This window comes from Podarcis gaigeae (genome assembly GCF_964106915.1).
Source record: "Podarcis gaigeae genome assembly, chromosome: 2".
NCBI lineage: Eukaryota > Metazoa > Chordata > Lepidosauria > Squamata > Lacertidae > Podarcis > Podarcis gaigeae.
Genome location: NC_139679.1, coordinates 22,564,315 through 22,589,734, shown reverse-complemented (window position 1 = coordinate 22,589,734; position 25,420 = coordinate 22,564,315). Strand labels below are relative to the sequence as shown.

The following is a 25,420-nucleotide window of genomic DNA, read 5'->3' as shown; positions in this document are numbered from 1 at the left end:
GTGGTGTAAATAGGCTGAAGAAAGAGGTTTGTTAAAAAAGGAGCATTCTGTAGCCTGGAGGGGGAAAAAACACAAGTGTGTGCAGATGTGTGTGTGTGTTCTACATAGGGTTTTGCTCATGTAGTTGTACATCTGTATGCATGCAAATGTTTCTGGGACTGTGTATGTGCATGTAAATGAACGCTTTAGTACTTGGTAAACGTAAATATTTGCACGCAGCTAATGCGATTGTTCCCTGAACGGACACCAGCAAAGGCAAGATGTGCGTCAAAAACCAGAGTATCTTTATTAACAGATAAAACACAGATTCTGATCATTTAAAGACACAGAGTTGAGTGGTCCCAGAGGCATTCACGTTCCTGGCAGCAAAACCATCCCGATTGCTGAGTTCACAGCCATGCCCTGGGGCCTCTCTGGCAGGTTTCTGTCTATAGTATGTACGAGGCACTGTCCAGATCCCTCCACGGATTTGAAAAATTGCTAATGAAAGGGCACACATGCAGTGGGGGGACTGTGCAAAATAGCAAGGCTGCAGACCAGGGCTCCGGCCTGCAGCCACCAGCAACAGAAGCTGAGGATTTCTTTTTCTGTCCCTGGAAGGACGAGGAATGAAAGAGGCAGGGGGGAGAGAGAGACAGAAGCAGGATGGGGTTTAATAGCTGAGGAGGGGGAGATGAATTTTGGTAATATAAATGTACAGATAAATCATGCACGGCATGTTTGCGCATTAATACATGCGCACTCACATGTTTGTGTGTGTGTATATATATATATTTGTAAGTTATAATTTTATATACATTTTAGGTGCTATAAATAATAATGTACACAGTTGCGCACAAGTAAATTTGCGCACATGGTTGTTGCTTTCTTTTGCCACATGTATGTTTTGTTGTGCAATTTGTGGAGGTTCACATACGGTCTCGGTTTCACAGATTCTCCTCTGTTTCACTCCATGCTTTCAACCGAGAGCTGTGCACCCTCAAATTCAAATGTGCACACACACAAATGCGGACAATGGCGTGCAGAGATGGCAGGCATTTGTGAGCACCAAACATGCAGGCACACCTCTGCATATTTAATAGGGCTGGAAAAATATCAGAGAAGCCACTGGTGATTTCTTTCAGGAATACGAAATTTGAATGATAAATACAAGATTCTGGCCTGACCTGACGTTGGCTCTGAGAATTCTTCTCTCTTTCTGTCTCCTGGCTCCAAACCTTGCACGTGTAAATTTACATCCATTCTGGCATTCGCGTGGATGTTAATGGTAGGGCTGGGAATGCCAGACACCAGAGCTTAATTTGGCAATCCTAATAGATGTACAGGCCAGCAAACACATGTACACCTAAGAGTTGAAAAGGCATTGGTGCACCTCTCAATGCCTGAGCACAATTACATGTGCAAATGTTCACATATATGGAAAATAAGTTTGCAGGGCTACATAAGGTGGGCAGAATGAAAAGGTCCTTCTTTTGTCTTTAGATGGGACCTGTTGCTAAGCAAACCTACAGAGGGAGCTCGTGTCATCTCTCTGCCTGTCTTCCTTCCTCATCTAAACCTGGACGCATGAGAAAGGCAAGACCTTTAAGTCTGATTTGGATGCATATATTTTAATGCAGTCATTTTTGTTTTAATCTTCTATCTCCTTTTGTTATATATATATAGTGTGTGTGTGTGTGTTTTGAAATATTATTTTATGGTTGATTTGAATTGCCACCCTGAGTGATGTGTAGGCACCAGAAGTTCAGGAAGTAAATTTATATTTAAAACAAATATTTAAAAGTGTGTGTGCAAGTTGAGGGATTAGGCATGCACAAGTGGGCATGTGTTGGAGAAAAGATGTGGTGTGTGTGTGTGTGTTTTAAACGTTATTTTATGGTTGATTTAAATTGCCACTCTGAGTGGTGTGTAAGCACCAGAAGGGCAGGAAGTAAATTTATACAGTGGTACCTCAGTTTTCGAGCATTTCGGAAGTCAAACGTTTTGGCTTTTTGGAAGCTGAACGTTCCATGCGGCTTCTGTATTGAGTTTTCCGGACATAATTGCTTCCAGAAATGTTCTGGAAGTCGAACGGTCTTCCTGAACAGACTACATTCGTAAACCGAGGTTCCACTGTATTAAATTTTTTTATTTAAAATCATGTGTGCAAGCTGAGGGATTAGGCATGCACAAGTGGGCATGTTTTGGAGGAAAGATGTGGTTGTATTCTTTTTGGGTTGGTGGCGATGTTTATTCTTTAATAGATTAAGCTCTGTGGAAGTTAGGTTGCAGAGCTCCCTGAAGGAGAGTCAAAACAGCGGTGTTCTCCCACAAACAATTTGGACGTCCGTTCTTGCATCCACCTCCCTGCACCCCTGACCTTCATGGTGCCAAATGAATCAGGTCACTTCACTCTGCTTATGTGTGGCGGAGCTGGCCCTGTCAGGTCGTATGGCTGTTTGATACGGTATCTCTTGTGTTCACACTGACGCACTTCCAGAGAGTTTTGAAAGTAGGGTGAACTATTGGGCGTGTGGGTGAATTTTGTGGGTGAATAGCACACACTCAAAATCTGATTATGACAATGCATGTTTTAGCAGTGTGGGGAGGCGTGGTTTTACGTGGCAGGTATTGCAACAGCAGGTCATGAATGGGAAAATGCAATATATTCTGGTCACCTATCTTGCAGTGGTTTATGCATCTGGGGGTGTCTGCGGTGGTCTTTTGGCACACAACACACCCTGCCACCCATCAAACCCCTTAATAGCCTCTGGTAGCAATGTTGAGCCAGAAACTGTCTCTGGGACATGCTCCCAGTCATTTCAGCATGTCCCCGCACTGTTGCGGTGTGCATGTGGGAATCATCATTTGCAGCACAAAGTTTTATGATGACACAGACTGTCGCAGTCACTGTCGTCCCCAGTTCAGGGTGGCTGTGGTGAGATATTTACACACAAAGGTGCAGAGACCCCCATTTGTCCCAGCTTGAGGTCTGAAACATGGATAATACCTATATATCTTCATGCAGGTCAACACAAGATCGCCCTATTGGCAGCTGCCCAGACAGACCTGTAGGTTAATGTACAAAGGTAGGAGGAATTGGGGCTCGACCCCCTTCCCCATTCGTACAAGAGTCTTCAGGGCACCTGTTTGATATAGAAGGGGACTGGAGATTTTATTTGGATGGTTTTGTCTCCCATTTCTTAAACGGAGCAGGCTTAAAACAGTGAACCTTGCACAACACACGCTTAAAAAAAAAGCCTAACCTTTTCTTGCTACTGGCATGCAACGTCACCAGAGCAAAAGATGTATCCCCCTCTGTATATGTTCATGGTCTTGCTGGCATGTTGGCGGAACACTGCTATGGAGAACGGGGAAATTAAATTCAACTGTACTGCCCCCTGTTCCTGCAGAAGACCTCCCCATTCTCTCCCCCGCCCTTCCCGTTGGATACATTATGATTTATACAGATAATGAATCCCACCTCCATAATTGACCAATTAATATATATATATGAGGCATCTTGAGCCAGCAGCGGGTGTAACAGAGTGTTTGGACCAAGATAGGAGAAACCCAAGTTCAAATTCCCACTTGACCACGAAGCTCGCTGGGTGGACTGTGGGATGGTCTCTGGGCCTAGTCCCTCGCAAGGTTGTTGTGAGGGCAAAATGAGGGAAGGGAGAATCATATAAGCCTGTCCTGAGCTCATTGGAAGAAGGGTGAGATATAAATGCAATCAATAAAACATTTCCTGTGAAAAGTTGATGAAGGGACCGGACTGCACTAATGAAACCACCCCTCTTCGAATATTTGTACCTTACATCTAAAGGGATGCTAAGGAAATGGACTTACAGAGCCAATATGCAGCAAGTCTGGGCCTTGTTCCCCATCCGTCGCCCTTCCCTTCATCCTCCGATCCTGGACATGGCCTTTCTTCCACTGACCAGCGCCCACCCACCATGACATTATGTTCCCCTGTATCCACCCCCTCCCGGATTTCCCCATGCACCAAAAATCCCTTAATCCTCCCACCCCTTTTCACAGTCGTATGAACCCAAGGGGGAGGACTTCCTCCCCCCAAGTTTCCGTTTCAGTCCTTATTGGCCGGACCTTGCTGGAAGGACCTTCTGGGTCCAGGGAGTTGGTAAAGCCAAGGGGGAATAAAAGCTGACCCAGAGCGGGGAAAGGGTTTGGGTAGGCAAAAAAAAAGGAGGAGGGGAAACAGGAGCCGGCGGGGCTCAGTCTGGGTAGATGATGAAGCCAGAGAAGGTGCTGTACTTGTTGGTGTTGCCCCCATGAACCTTCCCTCCGTCCAGCTTGATGAAAACTTCGTCGCCCACGTCCAGGTGTAGAATCACGCTGTTGCTGGCGTAATCATAGTTCTGGTCAGCATCCTGAGCTATGGCACTGGCCCGGACCTGGGGAGAGAAGAGAGAGGTTAGCAAGGGGCTGGCAGTGTTATGGTACTCTGCCACGGAGGTTCATCACGCAGCCAAAACCAAATTACCAGGCCATGCGTAGCAAAGTGTTATGTACTGAGTTGAATAGGGTCCAAAATGCAGCAGTCTGATTGGTCCTAGAACAATAGGATCCAAAATGCAGCAGTCTGATTGGTCCTAGAACAATGCAGCAGTATGATTGGTTCACAGAAGCCACCCAATCCAGCTCAAGGTGGAAGTGAATCCACAACCTGATTGGCCAACAGGAGAATCCCGGAATTATCCAATCACGTACAGCCCATTGTGTAAATAATGTATATAAAGCAGATATTTTTGGGGGAACTTTCATTCCTCCTCACCACTATGAGCTGAATAAAGAGCATGAAATCCACTCTCGACTCCGAGTATATTTCACAAAGGAAAACAGAATTTATTCATGCACAAGAATGGTGCATCATCCACCTCACGGTGTGGTCAAGAGACCCCAATTACAGGTTACACATATGCTTTCACAAACCCTAGGGACGCGGGTGGCACTGTGGTCTAAACCACTGAGCCTCTTGGGCTTGCCATTCAGAAGGTTGGTAATTTGAACCGTGACAGGGTCAGCTCCCGTTGCTCTGTCCCAGCTCCTGCCAACCTAGCAGTTCAAAAAAGTAGATAAATAGGTACCGCTGTGGTGTTTCAGTGCGCTCTGGTTTCCGTCATGGTGTACCATTGCACCAGAAGCGATTTAGTCATGCTGGCCACATGACCTGGAAAGCTGTCTGTGGGCAAATGCTGGCTCCCTCGGCCTGAAAGCAAGATGAGCGCCTCAACCCCATAGTCGCCTTTGACTGGACTTCGCCATCCAGGGGTCCTTGTCCTTTACCTTTTTACCTTCACAAACCCTCCAAGTGTCTCTATTTTCCAGGGACAGTCCCAGATTTACAGAAGCATTCTTGGTTTCTGATTTGATCCCAAAATGTCCCTCTCTTCTTGGGACACCCCTATTTTCATTGGAGAAATGTAGGAGGGGGTGTCTCTATTTTCACTGGAGAAATGTTGGAGGGTATGCTTTTATAGTTTCCCATAAGCAGCTTGATAAGTCATTCCTTCCTTGCTTGTCCCACCGTTATGAAATAGCCATAACCCAACCATAACCTTTGATGAGCAACCTTAAACTATGCATTTGGGGAGAATTTCCACTACATCTCTCTGTCTCTGCTAAGCCCTTTGGACTTCCTTGCTCTATTTGTAGTCTGGATGGGCCTTTTTTCTTCTTCTGTGGATATACGTCCCTTACAAGCTTCAACTTTTGACATCTGGCTTAACCACAACTTTTTCTGCTACTTTGCCTCTGGCCTGGAGGCTAGGTGTTCAGAGATGCAGCTATTAGCAGCTTAACTGTTATTGCTGCCTTAGCTCGTTTCTCTTGACCAGAGTGCCTCTATTTTCCAATACAATGGGGAGTTGGGAGTTAGGAGCAGTCTTTCTGGTCCTATGGGTGCTGCTGAGACTCCAGCTCCCATCAGCCCCAGCCAGTGTGGCAAATTGTTAAGGATGATGGGAGTTGTAGTCTAGAAACATCTGGAGTGCCACATGGAACACAGGAAACTGCTTTATAGCAAGTCTTTTTTTTAAGATAATATTCATTAAAGTTTCAAAAAAGTTACAAAAATGAGAGAAAAAAAAGAAAACAAAAAATACAAAATACAGAAAAATAAAAACAATTAAAAACATTTCAATCTTTCCATGTCTTGTCTTTCATTTACTTGTTTCCCTGACCTCCTCACACCTCCCTTTTTTGTATTCTAGTTCAGTTAGCAATTTCAGCAAATCCTTTCCATCTTTGCTTTTATCTTAATAATTCATCTTAATACGTTGTGACTTTACATTCTCACCTATTCATAATCCGATTTTACTTAATTCTATCACATTACTGCTAAACCGCAAAACTTCATTCCAGCATCCTTCTAACATTCCTTAATTTTACAGTGTTTCTGTAAATAGTCTTTAATGAAACTGCCTTATAGCAAGTCAGAGCACTGGTCCATCAAGCTCAATATTGTCTACATCTGAGGTGGAGAACCTTTTTGGCCCAGCCGGCCAGATCCTTATCACAATCCATATAACAGCTAAGGCACTACAGTCATACCTCGGGTTACAGCCGCTTCAGGTTGTGTTTTTTCAGGTTGCAGACCGCCGAAACCTGGAAGTACCGGAACGGGTTACTTCCGGGTTTTGGCGGTCATGCATGCGTAGAAGCACCACTGTGGGTTGCGGACACTGTGGGTTGTGAACATGCATCCCACACAGATCACGTTCGCAACCCGAGTGTCCACTGTAGTTAAAATTCCCCCCCCCCACCCCAGTCAGAACTCACCGGAACTCAGTTCCGGCACCTCTCAGGAGGGCGCCATTGCCATTATAAGAGAACAAGGGAGGCTTTCATGGTGAGTTCCAAGCATCTCTTTTTCTAGAAGAATAGCACTGGTTAAAATTATTCCTAAAAACAGAAAAACTTCTTTAAAACACCTCCTGAAACAGCTGGCTACATGAGCAGTGCACAGCGATATGGTGCTGAGCAGGGCAACCTGTACTCAAATGTTCTGAAATGTCACAAGGACCCAATGCTTTCTTCTTTTGAAGCTTATCTCCTCATCCATACAGGCTCTTAAAAAACAACAACACACACACAGCCCAAACATTAAGACAGACACGTTTGAGATGCTGGATTCGGTTCCAGGTGCAAAAAACCCTGTACTTCTGTGGTGCGATCACAGACCCATGTAACGCAGCTCTGAGCATACCAAACAGCTATTAAACAAGGAGAAGCAGCGAATAATTGTAGGCTTTTGATGGGTAGCAGCAATTCACCGATACGAGCTGGGGCTAGTTCAGGCATCTGCCTGTACATCCTAAATGGCCATTATTTCAAAACCCTATCCCAGGTACGCAAAAGGCATCCGAGAAATATGGCCCTGAGATCTTTCACCTAATGTCCTTTTGCTTCAGTAACCTGCAAATCCAAGGAAGCTTTTTTTGTTGTGCATCTTCACATCAGTGGAATATGACTGCAGGGGGCCAGATTAACTATTAATTCTGGCCAATGCATGTTCCAATTGGTTTAAGCAAAAACCGCCCAACCGCCTTGCTTCAACGCATGCAAACACCCTGTGCATCTAGAAGCCTATTCACCCGAATGGGACTTGCTTCTGAGTTAAGCATCCCCACGGTCAAGCTATTTGTGTATCTGTTAAGGCATCTGCTTCAGAGCTGCTTGTTTTACTGTTTTATTTTCTTACATTTATACCCTCTGCTCCCTCTGTTATGGAACCCAGGAACAGCATCCATTCATTTTACAGGCAGTCACCCATCCAAGCACAGATCAGAGCCAGACCTGCTTAGTTTGAGCAAGGTGATGACCTCATCTACCTTCAAACCATGTCCTGGGGAAGACAGAGGAGGCAAGCTTTAAACTGCTGCCTTGAAGAATATTGTTTTGGGATCCGTTTTGGGAAGGCATATTTGGCCAAAGCACATCTGGCCAACAGCATGAGGGGCCCGAGGGTTGTTAACTTTCTAACCCCTTCCTGAATCCTCTTTCTGTGCTACTTTAATGTTTAAAGTGATGCACTGCTGATTTGCAGCTTTCTTCACACACACAAAGCCTTCATTCAGCAACTAGCGGTTGTGAGCAGTTGTCCCCCTGGCTCACGTGAGCTGGCCCGCCGGATTCTGAGAATCAATCTGACTTATAAATAAAGCATGAAGAAAGATTAAAATGACCAGGACTGTTTACTTAAGTGAAAAGGCAATTAAGAGGAGACTTGTTCAAAGTCCATAAAATTTTGCGCCAGGAAGAAAACGTTGCTTTGAGGCTCCTTATATTTCACAAAAACAGACAAGAAGGAAAAAACCCGGTGAGGTTTTAACCCTATCCTTTCCAGGCATTGGTTCTTTTACCCCTGAATTCCAGGAAAATTCAGTTGTCTTGTGTTTTTCAGACATGGATGTTATTCTTGTCACTGTTGAGTGAATGATGTATGAACAATAGCCTTTGTATTATGGCTAGGTAGTCATCTCAGTGATAGACCAAACTTACTGTATGCTTGTGAAACATGGACCACTTATAAACACCATCTCCAACTCCTCAAACGATTCCTTCAATGGTGTCTCCAAAAGATTTCACACATCACTTGAGAAGACAGGCGAACTAATGCCAGTGTACTGGAAGAAGCAAAGTTCACCAGTGTCAAAACAACAATTCTTCAACATCAACTTTGTTAAGCTGGTTGTGTTGTGCGGATGCCTGATTATCATCTTCCAAAGCAACTGCTCTATTTCAAACTTAAAAACGGAAAGTGTAATGCTGGTGGTCAACAAAAGAGGTTCAAAGACTCTCTCAAGGCAAATCTATCAACACTGACAACTGGGAAACACTGGCCTGCTAGCGCTCCAGTTGGAGAACAGCCTTGACTGAAGGTGTCATGGGCTTTGAAGACGCTTGAACTCAGGATGAAAGGGGGAAATGCACTAAGAGGAAGGCACACTTGGCAAACCCTCACCATGATCAACTCCCCTCCCTGCCCAAACCTATGTCCCCACTGTGGAAGGATGTGTGAATCCAGAATTGGCCTCCACAGTCACTTACGGACTCACTGCTAAAACTGTGTTTATGGAAGACAATCTTACTCAGCTACGAGTGACCACAGAAGAAGAAGAAGAAGAAGAAGAAGAAGAAGAAGAAGAAGAAGAAGAAGAAGAAGAAGAAGAGATTGCATGCAAAAGGTCCCAGGTTCAATTTCTGACAAGTAGCTCTGGGAGGTAGAACTGGGAGACCCCAGTTCTGGAGAGCTGGTGTCAATCCTTATTGACCAGGGGTGGGGAACCTTCAGCCCATGGGCCAATCTTGGCCTTCCAGTGGGTTCTAGTTGGCCTGCGAGGCCACTTCCCTCAAACTGTACCCACAGTGATATCCATTTATGGACAGTGCAATGGGGTTCAGTTCTGCATTGGCCGCACAGGTCCCCTGCATTAGTTGGCATGGGCAGCCAATACAACAGGATCTAACCCCCACTTAAGAGCTGAGGAGCGCGGGGTTAAATCCTCCTGCATTTGGCAGGGTTCATTGCAAATCTTCCTGAAACAGGAAGGGGGCTGAATTGAAACACCTACTCCAGCAAAGGGGGGAAAATACCTTCATCTTAAAGGTAAAGGGACCCCTGACCATTAGGTCCAGTTGTGGCCGACTCTGGGGTTGTGGTGCTCATCTCACTTTATTGGCCGAAGGAGCCGGCGTACAGCTTCCGGGTCATGTGGCCAGCCTGATTAAGCTGCTTCCGGCGAACCAGAGCAGTGCACGGAAATGCCGTTTACCTTCTCGCTGGAGTGGTACCTATTTATCTACTTGCACTTTGAGGTGCTTTCAAACTACTAGGTTGGCAGGAGCAGGGACCGAGCAACGGGAGCTCACCCCGTCACGGGGATTCGAATTGCCAACCTTCCGATCAGCAATCCCTAGGCTCAGTGGTTTAGAGCACAGCACCACCTGCGTCCCAGTTAAAGTGGTACCTCAGGTTAAGAACGGTTTCAGGTTAAGAACGGACCTCCAGAATGAATTAAGTTCGTAACCAGAGGTACCACTGTATGTGCAGAAGGGCTGTGAGGGTGAGGCAAGGACATAGCAATACAAGAGTCACATGGGAAGAAGGACAAAAGTATAAGGTATAGCCATAGAACTGTAGAGTTGAAAAGGACCACGAGGATCATCTAGCCCAACCCCTGCAATGCTGGACTCTTCATGCCCCATGTGAAACTCGAACCCACAATCCTGAGATTATCCATGAGGGTGGATGGGAGGATGAATGACCCAAATTCTTTACTGTATATTTAAATCATGTTGGTTGTACGCAACGTTACGGGCCTGATTCTCTTGACTGCATGCCCTCCACTGTGACACACCTAACAGTGTCTCAAAAGTAGTTTAATTCAGACGACCAAACAACCCAAGTTCACAACAATCTGAAGAATGTGTCCCCCCCCCCCCCGAAAAAGGTCAAGAAGATAAACTTGAAGAAATCTGATAGGTCTGGGCGGGAAATACAGAGCAGGCAGCATCAGCAATTTTTCTTTGTTGAAATGTAATTAACACATGTTGTATTAATTCTGCTTAATTAAATTTGCATTATTAATCAATTTGGTAACAGAACATATGCTGCTTAACCATTCTCTCTCCCCTTCCCATACAACACAGCTGAATTCTGCTTTGCCAACCAGCTAACACAGTGCCAGATTTAAGTATAAGCTAAACAAGCTATAGCTTAGGGCCCCACTCTCTTGGGGACCCCCAGAAATTTAAAGGTTAAAAAAACCCTGGATGTACATTTCCAAAATATAAGATAAAAAACAAATAAAATAAAACCTACATACAGCAACAGTGTTTTGTGTTGTGTAGGCTCCTATGATGTAAGTAATGGGCCCCTCCTGCTAGCCTGCTCCCTAAAATATCAATGGTTTGCTCATTTCTATATATAAGGTGCCTACATTTTGCATGGACTGGTTGCATGGCAACATATGTAAATGGCTTTAGATGCCTATTAGGTCCATAAATTACCATATAGCTTATATTCAGCACAAAAAAGTGACAATTTGTTGTTGACAAAGGACAGCTGGACATATAAAAAGGTAAAGGGACCCCTGAACATTAGGTCCAGTCGTGACCGACTCTGGGGTTGCGGCGCTCATCTTGCTTTATTGGCCGAGGGAGCTGGCATACAGCTTCCAGGTCATGTGGCCAGCATGACTGAGCCGCTTCTGGCAAACCAGAGCAGCGCACGGAAACACCGTTTAACTTCCCGCTGGAGCGGTACCTATTTATCTACTTGCACTTTTGACGTGCTGTTGAATTGCTAGGTTGGCAGGAGCAGGGACTGAGCAACGGAAGCTCACCCCATCACGGGGATTTGAACCGCCGACCTGATCGGCAATTCCTAGGCTCTGTGGTTTAACCCACAACGCCACCCGCATCCCAGCAGGACACATAAAGGGCCCCATTACCTTCAGTAGCTTACGGCCTCATCAAACCTAAATCCAGCCCTACACATCTGCATTCAAACACAGACCGCGACATGCTTGGACCTTGAATGCCCACCCAACTTCTCAGCCTTCTGAGCATATGTGTACATGTGCAGATACATGCCCCACATTCCCATCCAGAACAGTCATCCCCATAAGCCAGCAACAGAATTTCTTATTCACCTGGATATCTCCCTCTTGCTTCCAGCTGTTCACCACCGGCCTCTTGTCCCGAACCCATCTGCGTACAAACCTTGCTAGTGCAAATTTGTGAAAGGTCAAACCCATGTTTTTGCTCTGGGGGAAATGATAATACAAGCGAATGGAGGAAGCCAAAACCACCCTGGGTGCCTGAGCACCCACGAAATTCCCCATGAAGGGACCGGGCGCCCACAAATTTCGGTGCCAGGGCTTTGCACGCTGCATGGCACCCACAGCTCCTGGTATTCACGGTTGCAGGGCCAAGTAGGCACCCCTGACTCTGTAGCAGCTTTTATGCTTTGTGTTATAAGTTTGCAATGATGTATAAAAGTCATAACGCTGGCCTCAACCTACATCTGATAGCATTTTTTTAAAAAAATCCAAGGTGGAGGCTTTTGTGGTAGTTTTTAACCTTTCTTTGGGCTTATCCTCATCCAAAAATACAACAACCTTGGGCTGGAGTTCGTTGAAAAATGAAATGGAATAGACAGACACGGAAACGGATTAGTCACCTGTGAAGGGCAGAAAGTGGAATCCAGAGGGGATATGAATTGCTACATAAATAAAAGAACGAAAGCGTCGCTCCATGTGCACCACTGCTAGAATTCTGTTGATCTCCTACTGCATGCCGACATTCGCATCTGTGATCAAGGGCATGTTGGATTGATTTAAATCGAAGTGATTTTAAATCACACTGAAATGAATTTTCCCTGTTGCGTGATCCATGTGTTTCCTGAATGTGGAGGTAGATGCATTGGTGCTGTGTGACAACCAAAGCATAACCGGTTTGCAGTAGAGCCTTTATGGAAACTAGGAGTGTAATCCAAAACCTTTGGATACTAATCATGCACCCTTTTTTTTTGCACTGCTTAGAGACAAAGTATACAGGTGTGAAGGTAAGGAATTTCTTTTTGGTTTTCCGTGTGCTTATGCAAAGGCACTAAACAAGACCATTTACTAAATTCCCAGTACCATCCTGAATCAAGAATATTGGGTTAGAATAGTGTTTCTTCAGGAGATGGGAGAGTAAAACATCAGCCTAATACTTCAACATTGAAGTCAATAGAACATAACATTGCTTAATCCAATTTTATGCCGGTTTATTCAGAAGTAAGTTCTCTTGATTTCAATAGGAGTCACATCCTACTGCATTTAGGATGGCAGTTGATTATTCCCTAAATGTCTCTGCTGCTCAGGTGAGTCATAAATATCCATAATTTGCCAAAACGGCCTATTGTGTGTCTAATTTTTATAATGTTTCACCTCAAAAGTCACCCCCCCCTTTTTACATAGAAAAGTATGATTCATTAAATAAGTGTTTTCTAGAGGATTATAAATACAGGTTGGGGTTGTTGTTTTTCAAGTTGCATATAGACTGAAACATGCTGGTTTATGTTTTAAGTCAGATTTCATATTAAACCATTTTTTAAGGGCACGTAACATAACTTTAACAACAAACACTTCAGACTTAAATTATATTTGAAAACATAATTTTAAAAACTGTGTTATTTCTGAAATCATTGATTCCTGCCCCCCATCCACTCCAGCAAAATAAAAACAGTGGCTTTGGTTCCCTAGACATCCAGCATAGCCGTGCTACTTTAAATCACCACCCTCTTCTCCTCCGGCCCCTAACCCCTCAAAGCCCCCGTGTCTGATCCCTACTGTTTCCGCTGGAAATGGGGTCACGGTTATTAGAAAACAAAGAAGGTTCTTTTTGTTCGAGGGAGCCACTGAAGTGAAGAAGATGCAAATTGCTTGTGTCTGGAGTTAGCAAGGGCTAATCAGCAGTTTTCATGTTTCCGTCCAGCCCAAGGGACAATTAGACTGGGCAGAGACAACATAGTCTGGTAGTCTGTGCTGACCACCAGATGTAGCATAATATAATCTGGCAACCAGATTATAATATAACATAATATAATTTGCACAAGCCCTACATGCCTGGTTAAACTAGCCGCCTCTTTTTAGTGCAAGATAATTTCCTCAACACCAGACAAGCTGCACAATCTGTGTCCCAGTCATTTTAGTTATATATACCACATAGATACTTGTGCTCAAAGTGATTTTCAGCACGCAAACGGACATTGTGGGGAAGTTCTTGCAGTGCGAAAAAGTTCCAGATTATTTGAGCAAGTGAATCAAGCTTGGCAGGGAAGGAGAAGGTAAATATTGTCCAATCAAGATGGCACTTCTCATTTTCCAAAATGCATTGGCACCGTACAAAGTCGGGGTGCTTTTCAGAGTACCTTTCACACATAATGATTCAGGGTGCTGATCCCACGAGCGGATAGGTGCTAGGTCTGCATAAACTTGTCAGTTCAGTATAGGAGGCGCTGACCATCTCAAAGCAGCGGTACGTCTCTGAGGTCATTCCTACTGTTTCCGGAACCTGTGTATGTTTGTTTATTTTTAGTTTAATTTACTCATTTAATTTGTATACTGACCTTCACGCAAAGATCACAGGGCGGTTCGCAACATAAAAATACAAAATAAGGACACACTGTAAAAACAAGAAGAAACCAGTACCTCCCACAAACACATTCAAAAGGGCATATACTGTTAATCAGCCAAAGCCAAAGGTCTGGTTAAAGGGAAACAATTTCTCCTGATGCCTAAAGATATGCAAGGAAGGTACCAGGCGAGCCTCCCTGGGGAGCCACCACAGAAAAAACCCATTCTCATGTTGCCAGCCTTGAGACCTCTCATGAAGAAGGGCCTCAGATGATGATCACAGGGTCTGGGTCAGTTCATATGGGGAGAGGTGGTCCTTTAACACATTGCAGTCCTGGGCCATTTAAGGCTTTATAAGCCCAAACCAGCACTTTGAATTGTGCCTGGAAAGTACCGGTAATTGGCAACCAGCGCAGTCGGACCAAGATCGGTGTGATATGCTCAAACCGCCTCCCCCTGGTGAGCAACCTGGCTGCCAAATTCTGCACCAGCTGAAGTTTCCGAACCATCTTCAGAGGCAGCCCTACTTATAACGCATTGCAGTAATCTAGGGTTGCCAGATTTCAAAAAGTGAAAATCTGGACACAGAAGTTGTTGAGCTGATTTCCCCAGACATTTCAGCGATTTCCACCCAGACGCTGTTTACGAGGTCTGAATACCGGCTATGCCTGGGAAATTCCAGACATATGGCAACCCTAAGTACAGTGATACCTTGGGTTAAGTACTTAATTCATTCCGGAGGTCTGTTCATAACCTGAAACTGCTCTTAACCTGAAGCACCACTTTAGCTTATGGGGCCTCCTGCTGCTGCCGCGCCGCCGCACGATTTCTGTTCTCATCCTGAAGCAAAGTTCTTAACCTGAGGTAATATTTCTGGGCTAGCAGAGTCTGTAACCTGAAGCGTATGCAACCTGAAGCGTATGTAACCCGAGGTACCACTGTAATCTAACCTAGAGGTTGTTGGAGCATAGACAACAGACGTTAGGCCATCCCTGTCTAGATATGAGTATAGCTGGGCCACCAGCCGAAGCTGATGGAAGACACTGTGTACCACTCAGGCCACCAGAGCCCCAAGCGACATAAAAGGATCCAGAAAAAAAAAAGCGCCTCCAAGTTACGTATTCCAAGTTATGCAATCAAGAGCAGGCAATCTTCTATCCATCTGGTTTAGGGGATCACCAACTCCTGCCACCAGCCTGACTCATCTCTGACTCTTGACTTCCTTCCTCCGACTTGCCTGTTTCAGCTTCTGCCTCTGATTCTGGACTACTCTCTGCCACCAACTCTCCCAGCTCACTAAGACCTGTTCCCTCTTCCCAGTCTTCTCCCTCTGACCACTCATCGCCATCCCACCACCACTGCCCGTTCTCTGAGTCTTCTTCCCTTGGTGCTTCCTCAGCTAGTTCCTCCCACCATTCTTCTGCATCCTCCTTCTTCTTTGGCAACCACTCGTAGCTGAGTAAGATTGTCTTCCATGAACAGTTTTAACAGTGAGTCCATAAGTGACTGTGGAGGCCAATTCTGGATCCACACATCCTTCCACAGTGGGGACATAGGTTTCTAGATGGGAGCTGATCACAGTGAGGGTTTGCCAAGCGTGCCTTCCTCTTAGCACATTTCTCCCTTTCCTCCTGAGTTCAAGCATCTTCAAAGTCCATGACACCTTTTGTAAAGACTGTCCTCCAACTGGAGCGCTCGCAGGCCAGTGTTTCCCAGTTTGTCAGTGTTGATACTACATTTTTTAAGATTTGCCTTGAGAGAGTCTTTAAACCTCTTTTGTTGACCACCAGTATTACACTTACCATTTTTAAGTTTGGAATAGAGTAGTTGCACTGGAAGACGATAATCAGGCAGGCATCCGCACATGACCAGTCCAACAAAGTTGATGTTGAAGAATCGTTGCTTTGACACTGGTGATCTTTGCTTCTTCCAGTACACTATCATTAGTTCGCCTGTCTTCGCAGGTGATGTGTAAAATTTTTCAGAGACACCGTTGATGGAATCTTTCGAGGAGTTGGAGATGGTGTTTATAAGTGGTCCATGTTGCACAAGCATACAGTAAGGTTGGTAGTACAATCAGCCCATGACAGGCAAGTCCTTTAATCCTTCAGTGCTACAGTTTTCAGGGAGAGACCTGTGTTGTGCACCTCGCCTCATGGCGTGTGTGTTTGCTTGTGTGTGTGACAATGTGAGGAATTCACAGGCTACAGGGACAGGGCCCAGGTAATAAATTCCTTAGATAGACAGATCAAAAGAGGCCAGCATCAGGCCTCTCTAAACAAATCTCTGACAATAGAGTGAGATCTTACATGGATCAAGCTGTCACCAGGGGAGATGAAATACTGCCCGTATCGCCAAAGAGAGGGATAAACCTGTCATGTGGGGCTTATGCTGGGGCCATAAACATAGGGCACCCGCCACTGGGCAAGAGACAGGATTTAATGGGGAATCTGCTGTGTCCTGAGGTTGCTGGTTCAAATTCTGCTTGGGGAATTTGCTCTCTGTTCTGTAGTCTTTACGAAATTGACTAAAAATCCCCAACAACCCTCCAAGGGTAAATCTCTTGTTTATTTTTCTTGATGTTTAAGTGTGTTTAAGACCACAATATAAAAAGCACCGACACTTTTCTTCCCAGCACTAGGAGAGAAATGGCTCCTTCAACCCTCCAGATTAAAAACCAGTGGAGATTATCTTCTTCTTCTTCTTCTTCTTCTTCTTCTTCTTCTTCTTCTTCTTCTTCTTCTTCTTCTTCTTCTTCTTCTTCTTCTTCTTCCTCTTCTTCTTCTTCTCCTCCTCCTCCTCCTCTATGATTTGGGATATGGGAGTGGGTGGGTGGTGGTCTAAACCTTTTAACACACAGCTGGGGTATAATTATGTACACAAATCAGTGAGTTTGAGCGATGCAACTTGTTTCTTGCACTTCAAACCTAGGCATGTTAGTTGGATTAATGGAGTTCACACACCAAGTTGCACGGCTGTCTCACAAACTCAGTCCAGCACAATAGACAGAGACTCTCACAGCAAAGCAATACATCCACTCTTACAACGGGCAAAAAATCCTCATGGAATAACCTAGATATGCAGGGGGGGGGGGACTGCATGTATTTCGCTGCACGAGAGATTTGGGCAAGCTAGTGACACAAACCATAAATACTCTAGGTACTGTGTGTAATTGAAATATGTTCTTGCCTTCTTTGCCCCATCTCCATATCTCTTCCCCTTCTCTGCTGCCTCCCTCAAGTCCCTTTTTAGATTGCAGGCCACTTGGGGCAGAGACCTGTCACCCTCATTCCCTTTCTAAAGCACTCTGAATGCAGATGGTGCCATATAAATAAATTAATTAATCATAATCAATACAGAGCTGCCGTAAGTCTGTACATTCCCTAAGAACTGCAACACTACAGTGCACACTGTTCCATAACATGGAGACAAAGGATGCTGTAACAAAGGCATTCTCCGTATCACAAGACACACGCCAGGCAGTGTCGAAATGCCATTCAGCTTCTCTGTCTCCCAGTGAGAGGGAATTCCAAAAGAAACTTGAATAAATTAATGCATGGAGTGATTGTGTTAATTATACAGCCAATGGGGAAATGGAATGAATAGGCATGTGGGGACGGTGGAATGGATATTTATGGTCTTCCTGGAATAAGACTTACATCTTTAGTTCTGCACAAGCTGGTTCCCTTCTTTCTAGAATTTTATTTTCCTCTTAGGAAGTGTGCTTGGATGTTTCCACGTGAAGCTTTGTTGTGGAATCATAAATTTCATCAAAATCTCCGCCCATGTTTTGTTTAATCCGTACAGTATTTCCTTTTACCGTGGAAAAACTGGTAAGTAAACATAACCCTGTTATACATCCACAGTCACTGCTGGTGTGGGAAGCTTGTTAGCTCAGTTAGGGGTGTGGAGGGTTTGTCAGTGTTGTGGCAATAGGGTTGCCATCTTTCAAAAAGTAAAAACCAGAAGATTTCTTTATACAAACCCCAAAGTTGCTGAGCTTTTCAGAAATCCCCCCCGGACATCAATATTCCACCTTTGAAATCCCAGTAATGTCCAGGGAAATCTGGACGTATGGCAGCCGTAATTTGTTTATCCTGAATCTTCTACTTTTGGGCTTCATTGAATGAAGGAGAGAGAGAGAGACAGAGAGAGAGGAGGAAGAGAAGAACAGTCCTCTCGATCGCCTTCCTCTACACCGTGCATAAATTTATACAATTCTGTCATGTCCTCCCTTCATTCAGCTCTTAAACTAGGGGAAGAGCCAAACCATACATTTAAAGTGCATTCAATGCCCATTTGAAACACATGAGTAACCTTAACAAATCACCAGTTACAGATAGGTAGCCGTGTTGGTCTGCCATAGTCCAAACAAAAAAAATTCCTTCCAGTAGCACCTTAAAGACCAACTAAGTTAGTTCTTGGTATGAGCTTTCGTGTGCAAAGTTGGTCGTTAAGGTGCTACTGGAAGGAATTTTTTTTGTCTTAACAAATCACAGTGCCCAGAATTATTTGAAGGAAGTTATGGCAGGCCTAAGTGGTGATGTTTTGGTGGGTAGCCCCTAACACTATATTCCCCACTTCAGTTTGCTCCTCACTCAAACACAATCTAGCCTTTTTGTTTCTGGTGGCCCAAAAGATCAGAACATGCCCATTTCCACCGATTGCCACATGCTGAAAGCACATTGCAATTTCAGCAACTTACCGTATTTACTCAAAGCCAATGCTCACCTTTTTTGGCCAAATTATGTTGCGAAATTGAAGGTGCGTACAGTGGTACCTCTGGTTACGAACTTAATTCGTTCCGGAGGTCCGTTCTTAACCTGAAACTGTTCTTAACCTGAGGTGCCACTTTAGCTAATGGGGCCTCCCACTGCCACCACATGATTTCTGTTCTCATCCTGAGGTAAAGTTCTTAACACGAGGTACTACTTCCGGGTTAGCGCAGTCTGTAACCCGAAGTGTTTGTAACCCGAGGTACCATTCGATGGCGCATTTACATCCGCCAGCAGATACTGTTTCGAGTTTTAAGGTTCTGAAAACTGAGGTGGCGCATTAGATTCAATGACGCATTACACTCGAGTAAATATGGTAGTTAGGAAGAGCAATTGTCTCAACATATGTGGGGATGACCTTGGAGCCTATAATCGCAGTACAGTGGTACCTCAGGTTAAGTACTTCATTTGTTCCAGAGGTCCTTTCTTAATCTGAAACTGTTCTTAACCTGAAGCACCACTTTAGCTAATGGGGCCTCCTGCTGCCGCCGTGCCGCCAGAGTACGATTTTTGTTCTTATCCTGAAGCAAAGTTCTTAACCTGAGGTACTATTTCTGAGTTAGTGGAATCTGTAACCTGAAGCGTATGTAATCTGAATCATATGTAACCCGAGGAACCACTGTACATACATTAGGGCTTTTTTTTTTTTTAATCAGGAAGCCTTGCACGATGCCTTTTAATTAAGATTTCAGTTTAGCTAAATATCAGTCTGGCATATCTTTGCATTATTAATTTTTGAAGAATGGAAATTGATAGCCACACAACCCCCCTCCCCAAAAAAGCACAAGCCTCCATTATGCCCAGGGCCGGATTTAGGTTTGATGAGGCCCTAAACTACTGAAGGTAATGGGGCCCTTTATCTGCCCAGCTGTCCTTTGTCAACAACAAATTATCGCTGTTTTTTGTGTTGAATATATGCTATATGGTAATTTATGGACCTAATAGGTATCTAAAGCCATTTGCACATGCAGAATGTAGGCCCCCTATATATAGATATAAGCAAACCGGTGATATTTTAGGGAGCAGGCTAGCAGGCGGGGCCCATTACTTACATCATAGGAGCCTACACAACACAAAACACTGTTGCTGTATGTAGGTTTGTTTGTTCTTTAATCTTATATTTTGGAAAGGTACATCCAGGTTTTTTCCTTTAAATTTTTGGGGCCCCCCAAAAAGAGTGGGACACTAAGCTATAGCTTGTTTAGCTTATACAGTGGTATCTCTGGTTACGAACTTAATTCGTTCCAGAGATCCGTTCTTAACCTGAAACAGTCCTTAACCTGAGGTACCACTTTAGCTAATGGGACCTCCCGCCACTGCGCGATTTCTGTTCTCATCCTGAGGTAAAGTTCTTAACCCGAGGTACTACTTCCGGGTTAGCGGAGTCTGAAACCCGAAGTGTTTGTAACCCGAGGTGCTTGTAATCCAAGGTACCACTGTACATAAATCCAGCACTGATTATGCCCACTGCGAACATAACTAAGGCTAGTAATGTCTGTTCTTGCCCAATTCCCATGATTTTTAAAAATAAGAATGGTGTTCAGAAAAATGGTACAGAGATACCCGTGTGCAAGCCCCAAACAGGAAAAAGTAGTCTAGGCCTGGGGAGTAATGACTGAGGGGTACAGAGCTGGCCTACCCAGGGGGCAAAGTTCGGGTATCGCCTCAGGCGGCAGAATCCATAGGGGCAGCAGATCCCAATGTAGATCTTTATTCCCCCTCCTTGTTCCTGATGTGGATTTTCACTCACCCCTTCTTCCCTATAGCATAAAAGCAGGACAATCCCCGCCCCAAATGTTTGTGTTACAAAATGATACAGTGGTACCTTGGTTCTCAAAAGCCTTGGTTGTCAAACGCCAAAAACCTGGAAGTAAGTGTTCCATTTTTCGAATTTTTTCGGAAGCCGAACGTCCAATATGGCTGTCAGCTACTGTTTCCGGGGCGCCTGCACTGATCAGAAGCTGCGCCTTGGTTTTCGAACATTTTGGTAGTCAAACAGACTTCCGGAATGGATTAAGTTTGTGCATGCACACTTCTTCAGCTGAAGAAGTGTGAATGCACACGAAAGCTTATACCAAGAACAAACTTAGTTGGTCTCTAAGGCGCTACTGGACATTTTTTTTAATTTTTTAAAATATTTTTTGACTGTGCCAGTCCAACACGGATACCTACCTGATTGATTGATTGATTGATTGATTGATTGATTGTGAGATTGCAGAAATGGATAAAAGCCCCCCATCCAAACAATGACTATCATCAGGGTTTCAGAATTATTTTTTTTTTTTTTTTTATCTACGATACTGTCTTATGTATTTTATAGTACAGTACTGTCAGAGCTGCCCAAGGTCCCAGCTCACAAAGGACCAACGCCAGTTCTTGTTATATACAAAAGTCTTTATTGAAGTTCAGTTTTGATTTCAAAGCCGCGGCGCGCAGCTCTACGTCTTGAACTCTAGACCGCTGAAGCTCCGTCTGAATCTCCTCCCCCCAGACACCAGTTTAAGACTCTAGCCCTGCTCCACCTCTTCCTCTGCTCTTTCCTCCTCTGGGTCCGCCTGTCCGCTGGCTCCTTGCCCTTTCTGGACTCTTCTGACGCTGAGTCCCCTGAGTCTTCCCCCTCCCTCCGGCGGGCTTTAGGACCTGGTTCCCAATCCGGGTTTTCTGCTGTCCCGCGCGCCTGTACATTCGAACTTGGCGCCCGCGCCCAGCCGGCAACCTTCCTCCTGACCGTTACACTGCTCCTGTCACTGCTTCCCCCTTCGGGGGGGCTAGCTGGGCCTGACCTCCCCTCCGTTCCCTCACTCTCCGATAGAGGCGTGACCAGCCCTGACTCATCTTCTCTCCCTGCTGGAGGAGACGCTGGCCCTGATACATGGGACTCTTCCCCCCCACTACGCTCTGGTGGGGGAGCTGGCCCTGATCTCCCGCTGCTTTGGGAGTCCCCGCTGGCCCCTTGCTTCTGGTGCGTCCCCCCTAGGACCCCCCTTGCCCTGACCATCGACGCCCCCTTCTGGGAATCTTCTGATTCGCTGCAGAGGCTCATGGAATCTCTCGGGCCACTGTCATACTCCCCTACGCTGCCCTCCGATCCTTCCCCTTCGCTCTCCATTTCCTCTCTCCTCTGTGCCTCTGCTCCTGAGCCCCTGACAAGTACATTGATTATTGTTTTCATTTTATGGCTTCATTTTAGACAGTAACATTCATGTTAAATTGCTGTTTTAGGGGTTGTTTTTAAAGGTCTGGAACGGATTAATCCATTTTGCATTACTTTCTATGAGAGAGAGTGCCTCGGTTTTGGAACGCTTTGGTTTTGGAACGGACTTCCGGAGTGGATTAAGTTTGAGAACCAAGGTACCACTGTACATGATTTTAGCAGGAAGGTGCAGAACAGGCACGCATTGAAAACGAAGCAGTTTGGCGGCCCCAAGACTTGTGCACATGCAAAACATATCAAAAGCGGGATCAAGTATCACTGCTCCTTATACTATCATGAGCGCAAATGTCATGGGCCAGAAGTCGGCTTCACCTGCTGAGCAGCAGTCTGAAGGAGCAGAAGGCGAAGTGACTCCACCTGCTGCTGATCAGCCTTCTTGCCCTGATGAGAACCAGCTAACTCCAGCTTTCTTAATCAGGGTTTCCAGCCTCAGCCAGTTGCTGAAAACAACATTCATTGTTCCTGGCCAGACCTTGCTGCTTTTTACTTCTCGTGACCTTGGACCCTCAGCTTTCTTGACCCCTGAATTGTCTGACTACATGGATACTCCTGACATTAGGACAGGACTGGATCTTGTATACGAACTCTGCCTCCGGGCAAGTACCCCCCTGAGACTGGACTGGCTGGCTGACATCTACCATGGCTGGCAGCACAGAGTTACGACAATGAAGTATCACAAATACACAATAAAATTAAGATCTGGCAGGGCCATAACCTACTCTCCTAATTAAAAGCAGACGGAAATTGAAAACATCTTCTGGACCTGCTTCAAAGAGAATAGAGAGGGAGTCAATCTTACATCTTGGCCAAGGGATTTCTGCAGATACGGGGCAACCACTGAGAAGGCCCTGTTTTTCAAGCCTGCCATCCTAAGAACATCTTCTGCTGGGGGTCTGCTATGCTGGCCACCTGCTATTGACCCACTGCTAACCAGAGCCCATCCGTTGCTGCTCCTATAACCGTTGCCAGCTACTAAACTCTGTTGCATACAAAATAAATACGGTTGACCAATGAGCAAATGGTGTCTGTTGATGGAGGACACGCAACCAGTCACCCACAGAATCCTCCCATGTGCTGCGGACCATTTTACAATCTAACCAAAATCTGGGGGAGCAGGTCTATTTCTGCTGCCACCCCATTAGCCATCTGCATGCCCTTTGCGGCCCCCAGAATGGACTTTTCAGTCTTTGTTACTTGGACAGATCCAGGTTGCAAACAGGATAGAGACAAGCAGGAAATACTGCAGGGTGTCCTCACCTGGGTTCTAGCCAACCATCTAGAAACTCCTCCAGGAAATGGTAAGGGACTTAAACAAGCCATTTCTATTCCTTCCCTCCTGGTGCCAATTTTCTCCTATTGTTTTCCAACTGACACCCTTAGGTGGCTATTGAATGGGACGCGGGTGGCGCTGTGGTCTAAATCAATGAGCCTCTTGGGCTTGCCGATCAGAAGGTCGGCAGTTCGAATCCTTGTGACGGGGTGAGCTCCCATTGCTCTGCCCCAGCTGCTGCCAACCTAGCAGTTCAAAAACACGCCAGTGCAAGTAGATAAATAGGTACCGCTCCAGCGGGAAGGTAAATGGCATTTCAGTGCGCTCTGGTTTCCATCACGGTGTTTTGTTGCCCCAGAAGCAGTTTAGTCCTGCTGGCCACATGACCCAGAAAGCTGTCTGTGGACAAATGCCGGCTCCCTCAGCCTGAAAGCAAGATGAGCGCTGCAAACCGCTAGTCACCTTTGACTGGGCTTAACCATCCAGGGTTCCTTTAGCTTTACCTACCTATTGAGCATGCTCAGTTTTTAGGTCCCCATCACTTGTATAAAACGGGATATTGGGTTGTTTGTTTGTATTTTTGCCAATTTCAGGTTGCCCCTCCAGGATGCAGACACCTCCCTAATTTCTCACTCCTTAGAACGTCCCTATTTTCATCAGAGAAATGTCGGAGGGTATGGAGTTATCCAACCCCCCAAGCCGCCTGAAGGCAATCCTGTATAGGGAAGGGTTTTTAAATGTTTAATGTTTTATTATGTTTCTATATACATTGGAGGGGACGCAGGTGGCGCTGTGGGTTAAAGCCTCAGTGCCTAGGACTTGCCGATCGAAAGGTCGGTGGTTCGAATCCCTGCGGCGGGGTGCGCTCCCGCTGCTCGGTCCCAGCGCCTGCCAACCTAGCAGTTCGAAAGCACCTCCGGGTGCAAGTAGATAAATAGGGACCGCTTACCAGCGGGAAGGTAAACGGCATTTCCGTGTGCGGCTCTGGCTCGCCAGATGCAGCTTTGTCACGCTGGCCACGTGACCCGGAAGTGTCTCCGGACAGCGCTGGCCCCTGGCCTCTTAAGTGAGATGGGCGCACAACCCCAGAGTCTGTCAAGACTGGCCCGTACGGGCAGGGGGTACCTATATACATTGGAAGCTGCCCAGAGTGGCTGGGGCAACCTAGTCAGATGGGCAGAAATATAAATAGTAAAATTATCTTTATGGAATGCGACGTCCCTATTTTCATGGGAGAAATGTCCAAGGGGACGGTCAGAGGTCCCTGTTTTCATGGGAGAAATGTCAGAGGGTATGCAACCCCCTCCCAAAGAAAAACAGCCTTATGAGGACTGAGCATGTTCTCTACTAGACACAGAATGTTGACTGATAGTTGAAAAAGAAAAACAGAAAATGGGGGGTGGAATTGAAGAGCGAGGTGGGGGTTCTGCTAGAGGACAGCATGGCTGACTGGCTTGTCGCCCTCCTGTCAGGTGAGGTTCACTGCAACGTTTTGTTGGAGGTCCCGCTTTCATTGCACATTGTTGCCAGTGCAAATGAAGCATGTCGTGGTTTTGCTCGGCTGATAGCAGTTGGGGCCAGGACACCTGTGTGTAAGGACATGTTTGCTCTCTCTGAACATTAAGAGCTGAAGTTAGTGAAGGATCTACTGCCCTTGAATGGCTTCTCTGACACAGAGGTGCCTTCATATCTGCAGTGGAGTACAGTGGCGTAGCGTGGGTTGTCAGCACCCGGGGCAAGGCAAGTAATTTGCGTCCCCTAACCCATGGATATGCGCTCCCTAACTCGTGGATTTGTGCCCCCTAACCCTAACCCCCAGATGTTGCGCCCGGTGCGGCCAGCCCCCCCCTGCACCCCCCACGCTACGCCACTGGTGGGGTATGGGATTACTTCTGAACAATCCAAAGGTGTTAGAGGAGGTAAGGGTTTTATATCAGTGTTAGAAACTGAGATATATATGGCACCTTAGACCTAGGTTATGGGCACAACAACGAAATGTATATGCGTGCTTTTTATAACAAGAATACAAAGC

The 25,420-nt window shown here is 45.7% G+C and overlaps 1 protein-coding gene across 1 annotated transcript in view; it reads right to left on the bottom strand.

The window, feature by feature from the left end:
• Positions 1 to 263: 263 nt before the first annotated feature.
• Positions 264 to 25,420, bottom strand: part of C1QL4 (complement C1q like 4) — a 39,580-nt gene continuing 14,423 nt past the window's right edge. Inside the window, exon 2 of the mRNA XM_083727832.1 lies at positions 264 to 4,397. Coding sequence (XP_083583958.1) covers positions 4,218 to 4,397 — 180 coding nt within the window. The 3' untranslated portion in view covers positions 264 to 4,217. The remainder of the gene's footprint in view (positions 4,398 to 25,420) is intronic.